General features: G+C 44.5%; 1 protein-coding gene across 3 annotated transcripts in view; it reads right to left on the bottom strand.

The window, feature by feature from the left end:
* The window catches only part of EPS15 (epidermal growth factor receptor pathway substrate 15), a 312,116-nt gene that overhangs the window by 272,357 nt on the left and 24,026 nt on the right, over nucleotides 1–15,733 (bottom strand). For all 3 annotated transcript variants that reach the window (XM_033915879.1, XM_033915877.1, XM_033915878.1), the window contains exon 2: nucleotides 9,774–9,815. In XM_033915879.1, the coding sequence (XP_033771770.1) occupies nucleotides 9,774–9,815 (42 nt within the window). The remainder of the gene's footprint in view (nucleotides 1–9,773; nucleotides 9,816–15,733) is intronic.

The raw sequence follows: 15,733 nt of genomic DNA, 5'->3' as shown, positions 1-15,733 counted from the left end.
GGAGTGTCATCTGTCAGTTAACTTTTTTTTTTAAAGTGGCGAAAAGGAGAGAAGCTGCACAGAAACAGAGGATTTAAGGGGGGAAGAGACCTGAGGTGACCAGGTATAACCCCTAAAGCCAGCATTGCTCAGCTAGGACACACCATAGCTCTACTGAACAAGGAAACCTAGAACAGGAACAGACAAGTACAGAAACTAGGAGCTTGTTAGAATACTCCCATCAGCCTGCTGGAGATAGAGTATATCGATTGACTTTCCATCCAATATGACAGTTCAATTCAGTGCTCTCTATCGCCACCTGCTGGTAGATAGACAGAATCCACTAGTCTCTGGATTAATCTGCTGCTGGCTCAAAGGAAATTCAGATTCATAACCATTTAAAACAAATTTTATATAAACTAGGCCTCAAAATAAAAACTAGTTATCAGCACAGAAAAAATTGAGACAGATTAGCTAGCACACTTCTGGAAGTCAAAAGCTGTATATATGCTTCCATGTGTCCTTTCATGTAAGTTTACTGTATATATGTTAATGGAAATTGATAATACATTATCCATCAATATGAGTGGCTGTTCAGTAAAGCAATAACCCAGATATGAATAAACTTGAAAATCAAATAACCTTAAACCCTAAAACAGGCTTGTCCATGTTGAGTCCTCAAGGACTGCAAACAGGCCAGGTTTTCAAGATATCCCTAATAAATATGCATTTCTTGGTGAACCAATCAATACACTCAGGGCTCAATATGCGTATATTGGACTGGTGTACTGTAAGAGACTACAATTCAGAGATTATTAACAAATCTAGGTTTTCATTATCTATGGAGGGAGGCCTTCATTGATTAGTTTTATGCTAATATTTGTATAAGTATATAAGTGATTCACTTTATGAAAATGTGTGGTGATAATGTATTAGACAACAGGTTTTGATATAATAAAATATTGAATTATGGTATAGAAAGGCTTTTATGTATTTGTATAAAGATTTATATTAATTGGAAGCTATTTAATAGAAACATAGAACATGACGGCAGAAAAGGGTCACGGCCCATCTAGTCTGCCCACACTAATTCTCAGATTTTAAGAAAAGATAGGATTGGCAGGTGGGATCTCTTCATGGAGGTAGTTAGAGGGTGGGCCATTAGTGTGGGCCGTGGCCCTTTTCTGCCGTCATGTTCTATGTTTCTATTAAATAGCTTCCAATTAATATAAATCTTTATACAAATACATAAAAGCCTTTCTATACCATAATTTAATATTTTATTATATCAAAACCTGTTGTCTAATACATTATCACCACACATTTTCATAAAGTGAATCACTTATATACTTATAATAATATTAGCATAAAACTAATCAATGAAGGCCTCCCTCCATAGATAATGAAAACCTAGATTTGTTAATAATCTCTGAATTGTAGTCTCTTACAGTACACCAGTCCAATATACGCATTGCAATTGTACTTGCTGCCTTCCAAAAGGAGTAACTTTTGTATTCCACAAAGCAGTGTCTTTTGTTGTAATTCCACTCAACTGATCGCACAAATGTACTCAGACAGCTCGACACAGAGCTGTGGTTCGCTGAGTCAGTATCATCAGGAGCTGTAACTGCTTCAGGTTTTCCTACATTCATATGTCTTTATAATATAAATAACATTTTATGATTTGATCCACACAATTCCTCTCCACTTCTCAACATATTATACATTAATAAACAACAATAATTACCTTTAATCCTTCTCATTTATCATAAAGCAGCAACAGTCAGGGTTCTACACCTCCATTCCAACTTAAGGATCCAAGCACTGAAGATAGCTACCCCAGCTAACCTACATTCACTTAAATTTACCTCCATCCTCTTCATCCTAACTGAATCAATCCCTGTTAGTCCCTCCTCCTCTCAATTATAACACATGCCAAGTCTACTTCTTTGTTAAGCTGTTCTCTGCACAATAAGGCTTCGGATACATTTCCCCCTCTGATCAAGTTAACCCAAAGTAATACCACAAATCTAACATCCTCCACTTTGTGTCCTGCTTCAACCCAGTGGCCCACCAATGGGGTATCCAATTTGAGCAGCCTCAGATTACTCAGGTGTTGGTCAATTCTCAGTTTGACTTTACATGGTTTACCCAATATACATCTTCCCGCAAGGGCACTTGATGCCATATATCAGGGCTGCCCATTTCCGGTCCTCGCAATCTACTGGCAGGCCAGGTTTTCAGGACATCCACAATGAATATGCATGAGAGAGATTTGCCTGCACTGCCTTCCTGGTATGTAAATCTCTCTCATGCATGTTCATTGTGGATATCCTAAAAACCTGGCTCGCCAGTAGATCTCGAGGACCGGAATTGGGCAGCCCTGCCATATATCACTTGCTGAGTGTTAAAATCTGAATAGGCTCTCAGATGAAAATCATGCCCTTTAGATGGTACCATTATCCAATCACATTCCAATATATATTCACAATAAAGCAATGTTACTTACCCTAACAGTTGTTATCCAGGGACAGCAGGCAGCTATTCTCACTAGTGGGTGATGTCATCCGACAGAGCCCCGATACGGACGTCTCACAAGCATGTCTTGCTTGAAGAAACTCAGAAGTTTCGAGATGCCCGCACCGTGCATGCGCCAGTGCCTTCCCGCCCGATGGTCCGGGCGTGTCTCCTCAGTTCAGGTAGCTAGCCTGAGAAGCCAACCCAGGGGAGGTGGGTGGGACGTGAGAATAGCTGCCTGCTGTCCCTGGATAACAACTGTTACGGTAAGTAACATTGCTTTATCCCAGGACAAGCAGGCAGGTATTCTCACTAGTGGGTGACCTCCAAGCTAACCCCAATGGGATGGTGGGAGTGTTGGCAACTTAAGAGAATAAATTTTGTAACACTGTTTGGCCAAACTGTCCATCCCGTCTGGAGAAAGTATCCAGACAATAATGAGAGGTGAAGGTATGAACCGAGGACCAAGTGGCAGCCTTACAAATCTCCTCAATTGGTGTCGATCTGAGGAAGGCTACAGAGGCTGCCATTGCTCTGACCTTATGGGCTGTGACCCTACAAGGAAGGGATAATCCAGCCTGGGCATAGCAGGAAGAGATACAAGCCGCCATCCAGTTGCAGATGGTACGTTTCGATACAGGTCGTCCCAACTTGTTTGGATCAAAGGAGATGAAAAGTTGAGGAGCAGTTCTGTGTGGTTTGGTGCGATCCAAGTAGAAAGCCAAAGCACGTTTACAGTCCAGAGTGTGCAGAGCCGATTCCTCAGGATGAGAATGAGGCTTTGGAAAAAACACTGGAAGCACAATGGATTGGTTGAGATGAAATTCAGAGACCACCTTAGGTAGGAATTTCGGATGAGTGCGGAGGACCACCTTATCATGATGGAAAACTGTGAAAGGTGGGTCCGCCACCAAGGCCTGAAGCTCACTGACCCTGCGAGCAGATGTGAGGGCCACCAGGAAAACCACTTTCCAAGTGAGAAACTTTAGTGGAGCCTTGCTCAGAGGCTCAAAAGGAGGTTTCATAAGCTGAGAAAGGACAACATTGAGATCCCAAACCACTGGAGGCGGTTTGAGAGGAGGATTGACATGAAAAAGTCCTTTCATAAATCTGGAAACCACAGGATGAGCAGAGAGAGGTTTCCCCTGTAGAGGCTGATGGAAAGCCGCAATAGCACTCAGGTGGACTCGTATAGTTGTCGACTTGAGACCAGACTGAGACAGGTGGAGAAGATAGTCCAACACAGAGGATAGGGAGGCTCGCTGAGGCTCCTTAGAGTTAGAACAACACCATGAAGAAAATCTAGTCCATTTTTGGAAGTAGCATTGACGAGTATCAGGCTTTCTGGAAGCCTCCAAGACATCCCTCACCGCCTTGGAAAACTGGTGAGGAGTTATGTTGAGAGAAACCAAGCTGTCAGGTGGAGAGACTGCAGGTTGGGATGAAGTAGAGATCCCTGATGCTGAGTAAGCAGCGAAGGAAACTCTTGAAGAAGGAATGGCTCCCGGCTGCTGAGTTGAAGTAGAAGGGAGAACCAAGGTTGCCTGGGCCACCGAGGAGCTATTAGAATCATGGTGGCATGGTCCGACTTCAGCTTGACCAGAGTCTTTTGAATGAGAGGAAATGGAGGAAACGCATACAGAAAGCGATTCCCCCAATCCAGCAGAAAAGCATCTGCCTCGAGGCGATGAGGAGTGTAGATCCTGGAGCAAAAGTGAGGCAGTTTGAAGTTGTGGGGAGCCGCAAAGAGGTCTATCTGAGGCGTCCCCCACTGTGCAAAGATCTGACGAAGGGGCGAGGAATGGAGTGACCATTCGTGAGGCTGGAGGAGACGACTTAAGCTGTCCGCCAAGACATTGTCCTTCCCCTGAATGTAGACAGCTTTGAGGAAGATGTTGTGGCGAACCGCCCTATCCCAGACTCTGAGAGCTTCCTGGCAGAGGGAGGCCGAGCCCGTGCCCCCCTGCTTGTTGACATAATACATGGCGACCTGATTGTCTGTGCGAATGAGGACCACCATGTCGTGAAGCAGATGTTGAAAAGCTTGAAGAGCATTGAATATGGCTCTGAGCTCCAGAAGATTGATTTGATGGAGGCGGTCCGCACTGGTCCAGAATCCCTGAGTGCGAAGCCCATCCAGATGGGCCCCCCAGGCATAGGTCGAGGAATCGGTTGTGAGAACCTTCTGGTGGGGAGGAGTGTGAAACAGCAAACCTCTGGATAGATTCGAAGAGGTCATCCACCAAAGTAGAGATTGCCGAAGAGCAGGAGTGATGACGATGTGTCGAGTCAACGGCTCCGACACCTGAGTCCATTGAGACGCCAGGGTCCACTGAGGAATTCTGAGATTGAGTCTGGCAAACGGCGTCACATGAACTGTAGAGGCCATGTGGCCCAGGAGGACCATCATGTGTCTCGCTGAGATGGATTGGCGAGAACACACAGACTGGCAGAGACGAAGAAGAGCTTCCAGGCGCTGAGGAGGAAGGAATGCTCTGAGGCGGATGGTATCCAGGACCGCCCCGATGAAGGGGAGCGACTGTGAAGGTTGTAGATGAGATTTGGGAAAGTTGATCTCGAATCCCAAACTCTGCAGGAACAGAACCGTGGACAGGGTCGCCGAGATGACCTCCGAGGCCGAGGACGCCATGATGAGCCAGTCGTCGAGGTAGGGGAAAACCTGAAGACCCCGGTTCCGGAGTGCCGCGGCCACCACTACCAGACACTTCGTGAAGACTCTGGGAGACGATGACAGGCCGAAGGGAAGCACTCGATACTGCAGATGCAGATGTCCCACCCGAAATCTGAGGAACTTGCGAGAGGCCGGATGAATGGGAATGTGAGTGTAGGCCTCCTTGAGATCCAGAGAGCATAACCAGTCGTTCTGCTCGAGGAGGGGGTAGAGAGAAGAAAGGGTCAGCATGCGTAACTTCTCTTTGACTAGGAATTTGTTGAGGACCCTGAGGTCCAAAATGGGGCGCAGGTCGCCCGTCTTCTTCGGAACAAGGAAGTACCGGGAGTAAAACCCCTGGTTGTGTTGCTCCACAGGGACCGGCTCGACGGCCCGGAGCCGGAGCAAAGCTTGGGCTTCCTGAAGAAGAAGGGCGGTCTGTGTCAAGTTGGAAGGATACTCTCTTGGCGGGTGGTCCGGAGGGACCCGATGGAAATGAAGAGTATCCTTCCCTGATGATAGTAAGGACCCAAAGGTCGGAGGTTACGGTCTCCCAGTGATGATAAAAATGATGGAGGCGCCCTCCGATGGGAAAAACAGGGGGAGGCAGAACGAGGTTGGTTATGACCTCGACGAAACAGTCAAAAAGGCTGAGTGGCCTTAGGGACAGCAGGCGACTGAGACTTTGGCTGACCCTTCTGAGGAGGCTGTCGCTTCGCCGGTTGCCTCGCAGGCGGAGTTTGCCTCGGTTGATAACGTCGCTGATAAATCAACGGTGGACGAGAGGGTCGAGTCTGTTGAGGCTTAGGCTTCGGCCTAAGAATGGAATGAAAGGACTTTTCATGATCGGACAATTTCTTCGTGACTGTCTCGATGGATTCGTCTAAAAGATCCGCCCCAGCACACGGGACGTTTGCCAGGCGATCCTGAAGGTTCGGGTCCATGTCAATGGTCCGCAACCAGGCCAATCGGCGCATCGCCACAGAACAGGCCGCTGCTCGGGCCGAGAGCTCGAAAGCATCATAGGCAGATTGCATCAACTGAAGCCAAAGCTGGGACAGCGAAGCAACTACTTCCTCAAACTCAAACCGAGCCTGGGACTCGATATATGGTGTGAATTTCCGAAGCACAGGCAGAAAAAATTCCAAGTAGGCGGCGAAGTGGAAATTGTAATTCAGGACTCGGGACGTCATCATCGAATTCTGATAGATGCGTCGACCAAACTTATCCATGGTTCTGCCCTCGCGTCCCGGAGGCACTGAAGCATAGACCTGGCCAGGATGAGACCGCTTGAGCGAGGATTCGACCAGGAGGGATTGGTGAGAAAGCTGAGGACCCTCGAAGCCTTTATGATGCACTGTGCGGTACCGAGCATCCAATTTTCCAGGGACCGCAGGAATAGAGTAAGGAGACTCAAAGCACCTCATGAAAGTCTGGTCGAGGAGCTTGTGCAGAGGGAGGCGCAAGGACTCGGCTGGAGGACGAGGCAAGTGCATGGTGTCGAGGTACTCCTTGGAGTATCGAGATCCAGCATCGAGAGTAATGTCCATGTCATCCGCCATCTGTCTGAGAAATGAGGAAAAAGACAGTTGGTCAGCCGTCGCCGGTTTACGAGAAGGGCTAGAAGAAGACGAGGCTTCGGGCTCCATAGAGGCCTGAGAACAACAGGGAGAGTAGAAAACCTCGGGGTCCTCGAACTCCGGGCCCGGAGGAGGAGACCCAGCCGAAGCAGCATACCCCATCCGAGGCAATTTCTTCTGAGGCGAGACGGTCGAGTGTCGAGAGGAATGCCTCGAGGAGTGTCTGGATTGATGCCCCTCACGATGCCTGGAAGGGGATCGAGCCCTTCTGTGAGAAACCTGATCAGAAGCCTCCAAGGAGCAGATTGGGCTCGAAGCCTTAGAGCGAAGAGGTTGAAGAGCTGGTGCCTCCCCCGACGACGCCCATGCTTGATAGGGGGTTCGGAAGAACTCGTCCTGCTTTCTGCTATGCCCCGGACTGGGAGGCCTCGAAGGTGGACGCCACACAGTGTCATGGGGCGAGGTCACAGGTTCCAATGGAGGTAAATCACTAAACGAAGCTTTCCTCGAGGGGATAGGCTCCAAGGGAGGCATATCACTAAGGGAGGCCTTCCTCGAGGGAATCGGTTCCAAAGGCGGCATAGCACCAACCGAGGACCGCCTCGAGGACCCGGACACCGCTCGCCGCTCCTCCTCGCCGAGCAACGAGGTCGTGCGGCGCGGCGGAGGAGGAGGGGGCGGCCCGCACCTCGGGACCGGAACAGGGAGGTCACCCTGGATCGAGGCAATCAGCCGGGGTCCCATGGTGGTCATGAGTTCCACAAACTGAGCCTCCAGTATGGACCGCAACGAAGCCGATATGGAAGGATCCGCACCAAAAGGGGGCCCTTCCGCACAGTCTCCGCGCTCTTTCGGTGCCACGTGCTTCTGCTTGCCAGCCTTCGGCACCTTAAGCACCACCGGTGGAACTGTAGGGGTCGATACCTGCTCCGAGGAGTCGGAGGAAGGCACCGGCGCCGAGGTTGAGGCCGAAACCGGCGTGAACAATGCCGGCTTCAAAAGGCCCGAAGCAGCCGGGGAGGCAGAGGGTTTCGCCGATGACGTCGAAGCACCAGTCGATGTCGATGCCGAAGCTGACGGATCCAACGAAGCTTCCATCTTGAACATGGACTCCCACAGCAGACAGCGGTGCTTAAACGCTCTCGCTGTTAACGTGGAGCAAGGCCGGCACGATTTCGGAAAGTGATCCGGTCCCAGACACTGTAAGCAGCGTCGATGAGGGTCCGTGAGCAAAATCGCGCGCTGGCACTTGCTACACTTCTTAAAACCGGTGATCGGCCGGAACATAGGCCGGAAAAGCTCCGCCGCAAGGTCGAAGGAACGGGGCCTCAGCCACGCGGCCGACTCGGTGTCGGAAGCAAAAATTTATTTATTTTTTTTTTTTTATAAAAAAGAAATCAAAGAAAGAAACAAAGCACAGGAGAGCCAAACGAACTCAACCCGCGGCAAAAACAGAAGGCAAAAAGAGATTCAATGGGCGCAAAATTGAAGATAGACTTCTCAGCTCCGCGGAAGAAAAAGAACTGAGGAGACACGCCCGGACCATCGGGCGGGAAGGCACTGGCGCATGCGCAGTGCGGGCATCTCGAAACTTCTGAGTTTCTTCAAGCAAGACATGCTTGTGAGACGTCCGTATCGGGGCTCTGTCGGATGACATCACCCACTAGTGAGAATACCTGCCTGCTTGTCCTGGGATAAACACATGTATTGCACTTAAAGTGACCACATAATCACTTCAGTATGGGAACTCTGGCAGAAAACACCTCAGACAGGTTCCTGCCCTGAGTAAATGCAAACCATGGCAGATCCTGTAGAACTGGATCCTTAACGATTAAGGGTAAGTTAGATATACATCTCCTTATGAGTGGCATAAAGTGACATAGGTAAGGGTAAGTTAGACGCACATCTCCTTATGAGAAGCTTAGAGTGATATGGGGACTAAAACTATGCTAGGGTACACCTGGCGGGGCCTCCACGTGTGCAGATCGCTGGACTTGATGGACCTAGAGTCTATTCCGGAGATGGCACTTCTTATGTTTTTAAATTGGAACAGAGGTGTAGAACTCTGACTGTTGCTGCTTTATGATAAATGAGAAGGATTAAAGGTAATTACTGTTGTTTATTAATGTATAATATGTTGAAAAGTGGAGAGGAATTGTGTGGATCACATTGTAAAATGTTATTTATATTATAGACACATAAAGGACGTAGGAAAACCTGAAGCAGTTACAGCTCCTGATGATGCTGACTCAGCGAAATATAGCTCTGTGTCGGGCAGGCTAAGTACAAGATTTGTGTGATCAGTTGAGTGGCATTACAACAACAGACACTGTACAAGAGTTACTCCTTTTGGAAGGCAGCAAGTACAATTGCAATGCGTATATTGGACTGATGTACTGTAAGAGACTACAATTCAGAGATTATTAACAAATCCAGGTTTTCATTATCTTTGGAGGGAGACCTTCATTGATTAATTTTATGCTAATATTTGTATAAGAGTGTAGGCGATTCACTTTATGAAAATGTGTGGTGATAATGTATTAGATAAGAGGTTTTGATATAATAAAATATTAAAATATAGTAATAAATATGCATGAGAGAAATTTGCATGCTCACTAAATCTGTTGTATGCAGACTTCTCTCATGCATACCCATTAGAGATATGCATAAAATCTGGCTTGTTTTCAGCCTTCCAGGACTGGATTTTGACAAGCTTTCCCTAAGTTTATATCACATACCTCTAGATTTTCCTCCCAAGCATAGTTTCCAGCAAGGTATTACAGATAGAACAGATTTGCAGATTTTCAAAAAATGCCTTAATCACACAAAACACAGTTTCTTCATTCAAAACCTGACAATTAATTTCCCATAAACAAAATGAATGGCTAGCTACAACAATTTTTTGAAAAGACTGAAAAAAAAGTCATTGGTTTCATCTGTATCATCAAAAAATCATTAAGAAAAAAATTAAGCTGATAAACTACATTAGTGTTTCAAAACCAGCAGAAAGAGGATTTAAAATTTACCTGTCGATAGTACGTCTCATATAGAGGGTTTCCACTTGACAGCTGTAAAGAATAAAAAAAAGATAACTCAATAAAAGACGTCTCAGATTTTAAAAAAGCACTACAAGAAAATAAAGTAAAAGATTAAGCTGACATCAAAAGGAGGGCAAGTTTCTGACTTGGGAAAAAGAAAGACTATGTATACTCTTACCTTTAAACTTTGCACCAATTCCCAAAGAGTACTTTGATTAAAAATGGTCTTGGGTACAGAGCACACAGATGTTTGCACTTGCTTTGTGTGTGAATAGAGCGACACATGGAATGCAAGCCACATCAAGGGATGGCAATTTTCATACAGCCCAATTACACAAGTAAAACTTTTGCCAATTACCCTTCAATGCTAAATTCAGCATTGTATATGCTGCCAGAGCTATATAAAACAGGTTAAAAGCTACCTCATTCCCCTCTTTGCTGTTTAGATTTCATTTCACACTCAACAAACAGACCAAATCACAAGCTGATAGGATCATATTCAATGGGAGACAATTATCTGGTCAGTTCATCATCTCCTGAATGTCTTCCTAAAAATACCTAAAACGACGATACAAAAAAAAAAAAAAAAGAAGGAAAGAAACTAAACAAAATTACAAAACATGGTAAAATACCCATAGAGGAATTCTGGATAGAAGTTACTGGAAAATTAGAACCGATAAATGAAGACTTAGAAGGCGGCATTACAGCTTGGCAAAACATAGCTAATAAGGTACTAGATAAGATTACACCAATAAGCACAAGAAAACTGAAACAACAAAATAATCCATGGTTCACAGAACAGTTAAAAGGCCAAGAGGAAAGGAGCAGAGAGAACATGGAGAAAAGAGCAAAGACTAGAAACCTACATCAACTGGAAGAAAAAAATAAAATACCAGTTAGCAGTAAATGAAGCAGTAAAAAAAGTCATACTATGACAAGATGATTAACGAATATAAAAAAAATTCTTCAAAATGTCTCTTCAAAATCTACAACTCACTAATCTCCACAAAAGGTATAACGGAAGCATCACAGCAATCAGACATAGACCCAGCAGATAATACAGACCATTACCCAACCAAAAACAAGGGGAACGAAGGAATCCCAGCTGACAGATGTTGGTCAAAATTCACCGCAGTAGGCACGCAAAAGATCTCAAACTGACTGAAGAGAATATCCGAAAAGATACTTGAATATATGTCCAGCTAGCCTGTTAACCCATGCCCACAGAATAACCCTCATCCTCTCGTCTCCCTTACACCAGCCACAATTCTTTTCAAAAGTAAAGCGCAGGTTAATTTGTTTTACTGTATATATTTTTACTTTATACAGTACAGTATTTTGTATTAAAGTTTTTGGGTTGTGGAACGAATTGTCTGAATTTCCATTATTTCTTATGGGGAAATCTGCTTTGATATACGAGTGCTTTGGATTACAAGCATGTTTCTGGAACGAATTATGCTCGCAAATCAAGGCACCCCTGTACTTGCTTTTCATTGTGCAGACTCTGCGGGATTTTTGTAACAGAGTACTCCCACTTGAAAACTGCCCTGGGAAAGCTTACATGTAAATTTTCAGTTGCAGTAGTTGGTAGATTTTTTTTCTAAATGCCTGCCATAGTATTAAAAAAAAACAAAAAAAAAAAACACCCACAAAACAAAACACCGGTAAAGTGAAGTTGATGAACTGGAAACTCCCAGGTTTATTAACAGCATACAATAGAGCAGTGTTTCTCAACTCAGTCCCAGTGTACCCCCTTGCCATAAGAACATAAGAATTGCCGCTGCTGGGTCAGACTGGTGGTCCATCGTGACCAGCAGGCTGCTCACGCAGCGGCCCTCTGGTCAAAGACCAGCACCCTAACTGAGACTAGCCCTACCTGCATACGTTCTTCAATTAAAAGTGTTTTTTGAGGAAAATCCTCCCAGTATGGATTCTTCCATTATGAAAAGGACTTCTAAATGGTGTCCAGCAGGAGTCCTTAAACCTTTTTTGGCAACATTTCAAGATCTTGTGCTAAATGATTTAAGAAAGCTGGAAGAACAGTATTATCGACAGGAGAGGAACTATAACCTCACTAAAAATCAATTGATGGCTCTCAAAGAACTTCAAAACAATTCAAATTATTATGATTATGAGAGCTGACAAAGGTGGGGCCATTACGTTATAAGATAGGGATGCCTATCAGAAAGAAGTATATCGTCAACTGTCAAATGAGAGAGCATACTTGAAGCTTATGAAGGATCCGGTGGAGGACTTGAAGTTAGAAGTGAAGAACTTAGTAGATGAGTGTGAGCTGAGAAAAAATAATCATGCAAAAAGAAGCTCACTTTCTTCAAGAAATGTACCCCTCTACTCCTAGAATATATATGTTACCTAAGGTTCATAAAAGTTTACAGTTGCCTCTGGGCTGCCCTATCGTTTCTACAAAATATTCAGTACTTGAGCCTTTGTCTCAATTTACTGATTATTTTTTGAAATCGGAAGTGCAGAAAATATCATCTTATTTGAAGGATTCTGCCCACCTATTGCGTATTTTAGATGAGTTGGCAGAAGTCAGTAGGGTTACGTATTTTGCTACGTTAGATGTAGCATCTTTGTATACCCAAATTCCTCAGGAATCTGCTCATTATATTATTAAAGAAGTTTTGGAACAAAAAGACCTAGGCCATTTTGATATTGGGTGGCTTACAGAGCTAGCTCAGTTAGTAATTAGACAAAATTACTTTTGGTACAATGGGGAGTTTTATAAAGAGATACAGGGGGTGGCAATGGGTGCCACTTTGGCATCTTCGGTAGCGAGCTTATATGTAGCTAAATTTGAGCAAGATCTGGTATATCCAGCCCCCATGTTTCATCATGTTATTCTTTGGATGAGATATCTGGATGATATTTTGATCTTGTGGGAAGGTCAGAATCCGAATTGAAAGAATTTTTAGTATGATTAAACACTCTCGACCAACATTTATCTTTTTCAATGACCTACCATAAAAATTAGATATCATTTTTAGATCTTTTACTAACTAGGGATAGTAATCAGCATATTCAGACTACGTTATATAGAAAAGAAGTAGATAAGAATCATTTTCTCCATTTTCTAGCTATCATCCATACTTTTTGAAATTTAATATTCCTATCAGTCAATTTTTAAGGATCCAGAAGCTATGCTCCACTCAGGAGGCGTTTGAGGGTCAAGCTAGGCAGCTGAGTACTCGGTTTTATGAGAGGGGTTACCCCAAAAAAGCTGTCCATAAGGCATATCTGCAGGCTAAGTATGCTCAACGCCCCTTATTGTTACAGGAAAAGAGAGCTGAGACACAAGATGATTTGTATGATCGCTGTACTTCCGTTTACTGCAATAAGTGCAGCTTTTTTTGCTAGTATTAAACAACACTGGTCAATTCTACAGCTGAGTACTCAATTTCAGTCTGACCCTACTGCATCCTACAGGAGAGGAAGGACGAAGGGGGAAATTCTTTCCACCCATCGTTTTGAGATTAAACAACTGAGGAGAGAGGAAACATTTGGTCACTCTAGTTGTGGCCAATGTCAGTGGTGTGAGTCTGCTCTAGTGGGTTCAGCAAGGAAGCATCCTACCATGAGTAAAACTTATTATGCCACCTCGAACACCTCCTGTCAGAGTGCTTTAGTCGTATATATGATTCAATGCCCATGTCGTCTGATTTATGTGGGGAGGACGAGCCGGAAAATTAATGTTTGATTGACTGAACATAAATCCCGAATTAATACGGGAAATATGGAGACGCCTTTGGTTCATCATTGGTATGAGAAAAACCATAAAATTGGGGATTTGAAATGGCGCGTCATCGATCAGATTCATGTTGGGTGGGAGGGTGGTAGCTATAAGGATAAATTAAATTTTAGAGAACAAAAATGGATATATGCAGTGAACTCTGTCACTCCAATGGGTTTAAACGCAGAAATAGAGTGGATGACATATAAAAGGAAGGTAGTTGTCATTTTGTTATAAAAACAAGAAGGGGGCGTGGTCATGTTAAGATTGATGTCATCACATTTAAGGATTCTGGGTATTTATTGCAAGCACGTTAGCGGCCATGTTTCTTGGTTAAATCTATAGACGCGGGAAGCATGAGTCGCTTGTTCTAAGGTATGGGCTATTTAAATATATTTAAATATAGCTAGGAAGATACTTAAGAAGCTTATAAGTTATATATATATAATGGATAGGTTTTAGGACTTATATATTTTTTCTATATATTTGCAGGGGGGATTTCCTTGATAAAGCCCTTTGGGCAAAACATAGATCTAGGTCGGAGTGCCTACCCCCACCCACATAGATTAAGATGAGTATTTATAATAATATTTATAAAAGTCGAAAATATATATAAAAAGTATTTTAAAAAATAGTTGAAATATTGAGACCAATGAAGAACTTTGGTGCCTGGGTTCTGTATGTGTATAAACTCTAATATACATACAGGTGGCACCCACTGAGGTCTATAGTGATTGATAAGACTTGTATGGTGAAATTTTCTGTGCTTGAATGCATGAGATATCGAAGATAGAGCTATATTTAGAGTTTGTACGTTCTGAGTCAGCATAAACTTGTCTAACTTTGTCTTGAATCCCTGGAGGGTGTTTTCCCCTATGACAACTCCAGGAGAGCGTTCCAGTTTTCTACCACTCTCTGGGTGAAAAAGAACTTCCTTACATTCGTACGGAATCTATCCCCTTTCAATTTTAGAGAGTGCCCTCTCGTTCTCCCTACCTTGGAGAGGGTGAACAACCTATCCTTATCTACCAAGTCTATTCCCTTCAGTACCTTGAATGTTTCGATCATGTCCCCTCTCAATCTCCTCTGTTCGAGGGAGAAGAGGCCCAGTTTCTCTAATCTTTCGCTGTACGGCAACTCCTCCAGTCCCTTAACCATCTTAGTCGCTCTTCTCTGGACCCTTTCGAGTAATACCGTGTCCTTCTTCATGTACAGCGACTAATGCTGGACGCAGTATTCCAGGTGAGGGCGCACCATAGCCCGGTACAACGGCATGATAACCTTCTCCAATCTGTTCGTGATCCCCTTCTTTATCATTCCTAGCATTCTGTTCATCCTTTGCACACATTGCACGGATGGCTTTATCTACTTGTCGATCAGAACTCCCAAGTCTCGTTCCTGGAGGGTCTCTCCAAGTACCGCCCTGGACATCCTGTATTTGTGCATGAGATTTTTGTTACCTACATGCATCACTTTATACTTATCCACGTTGAACCTCATCTGCCATGTCAATGCCCATTCCTCGAGCCTGATTATGTCATGTTGCAAATCTTCACAATCCCCCTGCGTCTTCACTACTCTGAATAACTTCGTATCGGCTGCAAATTTAATCACCTCACTCGTCGTACCAATGTCTAGATCATTTATAAAGATGTTGAAGAGCACGGGTCCAAGCACCAAGCCCTGTGGCACCCCACTGGTGACGCTCTTCCAGTCCGAGTATTGTCCATTTACCCCCACTCTCTGTTTCCTATGATCCAGCCAGTTTTTAATCCACGTGAGTATTTCACCCTCGATTGCATGGCTTGCAATTTTCCGAAGTAGTCGTTCATGTGGAACCTTTTCAAACGCCTTCTGAAAATCCAGATATACAATGTCGACCGGGTCACCTTTGTCTATCTGCCTGTTTACTCCTTCAAAGAAGTGCAGCAAGTTCATCAAACACAATCTGCCTTTGCTAAAACCGTGCTGACTGGTCCTCATCAGCCCATGTCCATCAAGGTGATCAATGATGCGGCCCTTTATCAGCGCCTCTACCATCTTACCCAATACCGAGGTCAGATTCGCTGGTCTGTAGTTTTCCTGATCTCTCCTCGAACCTTTCTTGAAGATCAGCGTAACATTCACCACCTTCCAGTCTTCCGGAATCTTTCCCGATTTGATCGACAGATTGGCTATTAGTTGAAGCAGTTCAGCT

This window comes from Geotrypetes seraphini, chromosome 12, assembly GCF_902459505.1.
Source record: "Geotrypetes seraphini chromosome 12, aGeoSer1.1, whole genome shotgun sequence".
NCBI classification, from domain to species: Eukaryota; Metazoa; Chordata; class Amphibia; order Gymnophiona; family Dermophiidae; genus Geotrypetes; species Geotrypetes seraphini.
The sequence above is the reverse complement of the archived record's forward strand: the minus strand, read 5'-3'. Positions and strand labels throughout refer to the sequence as shown.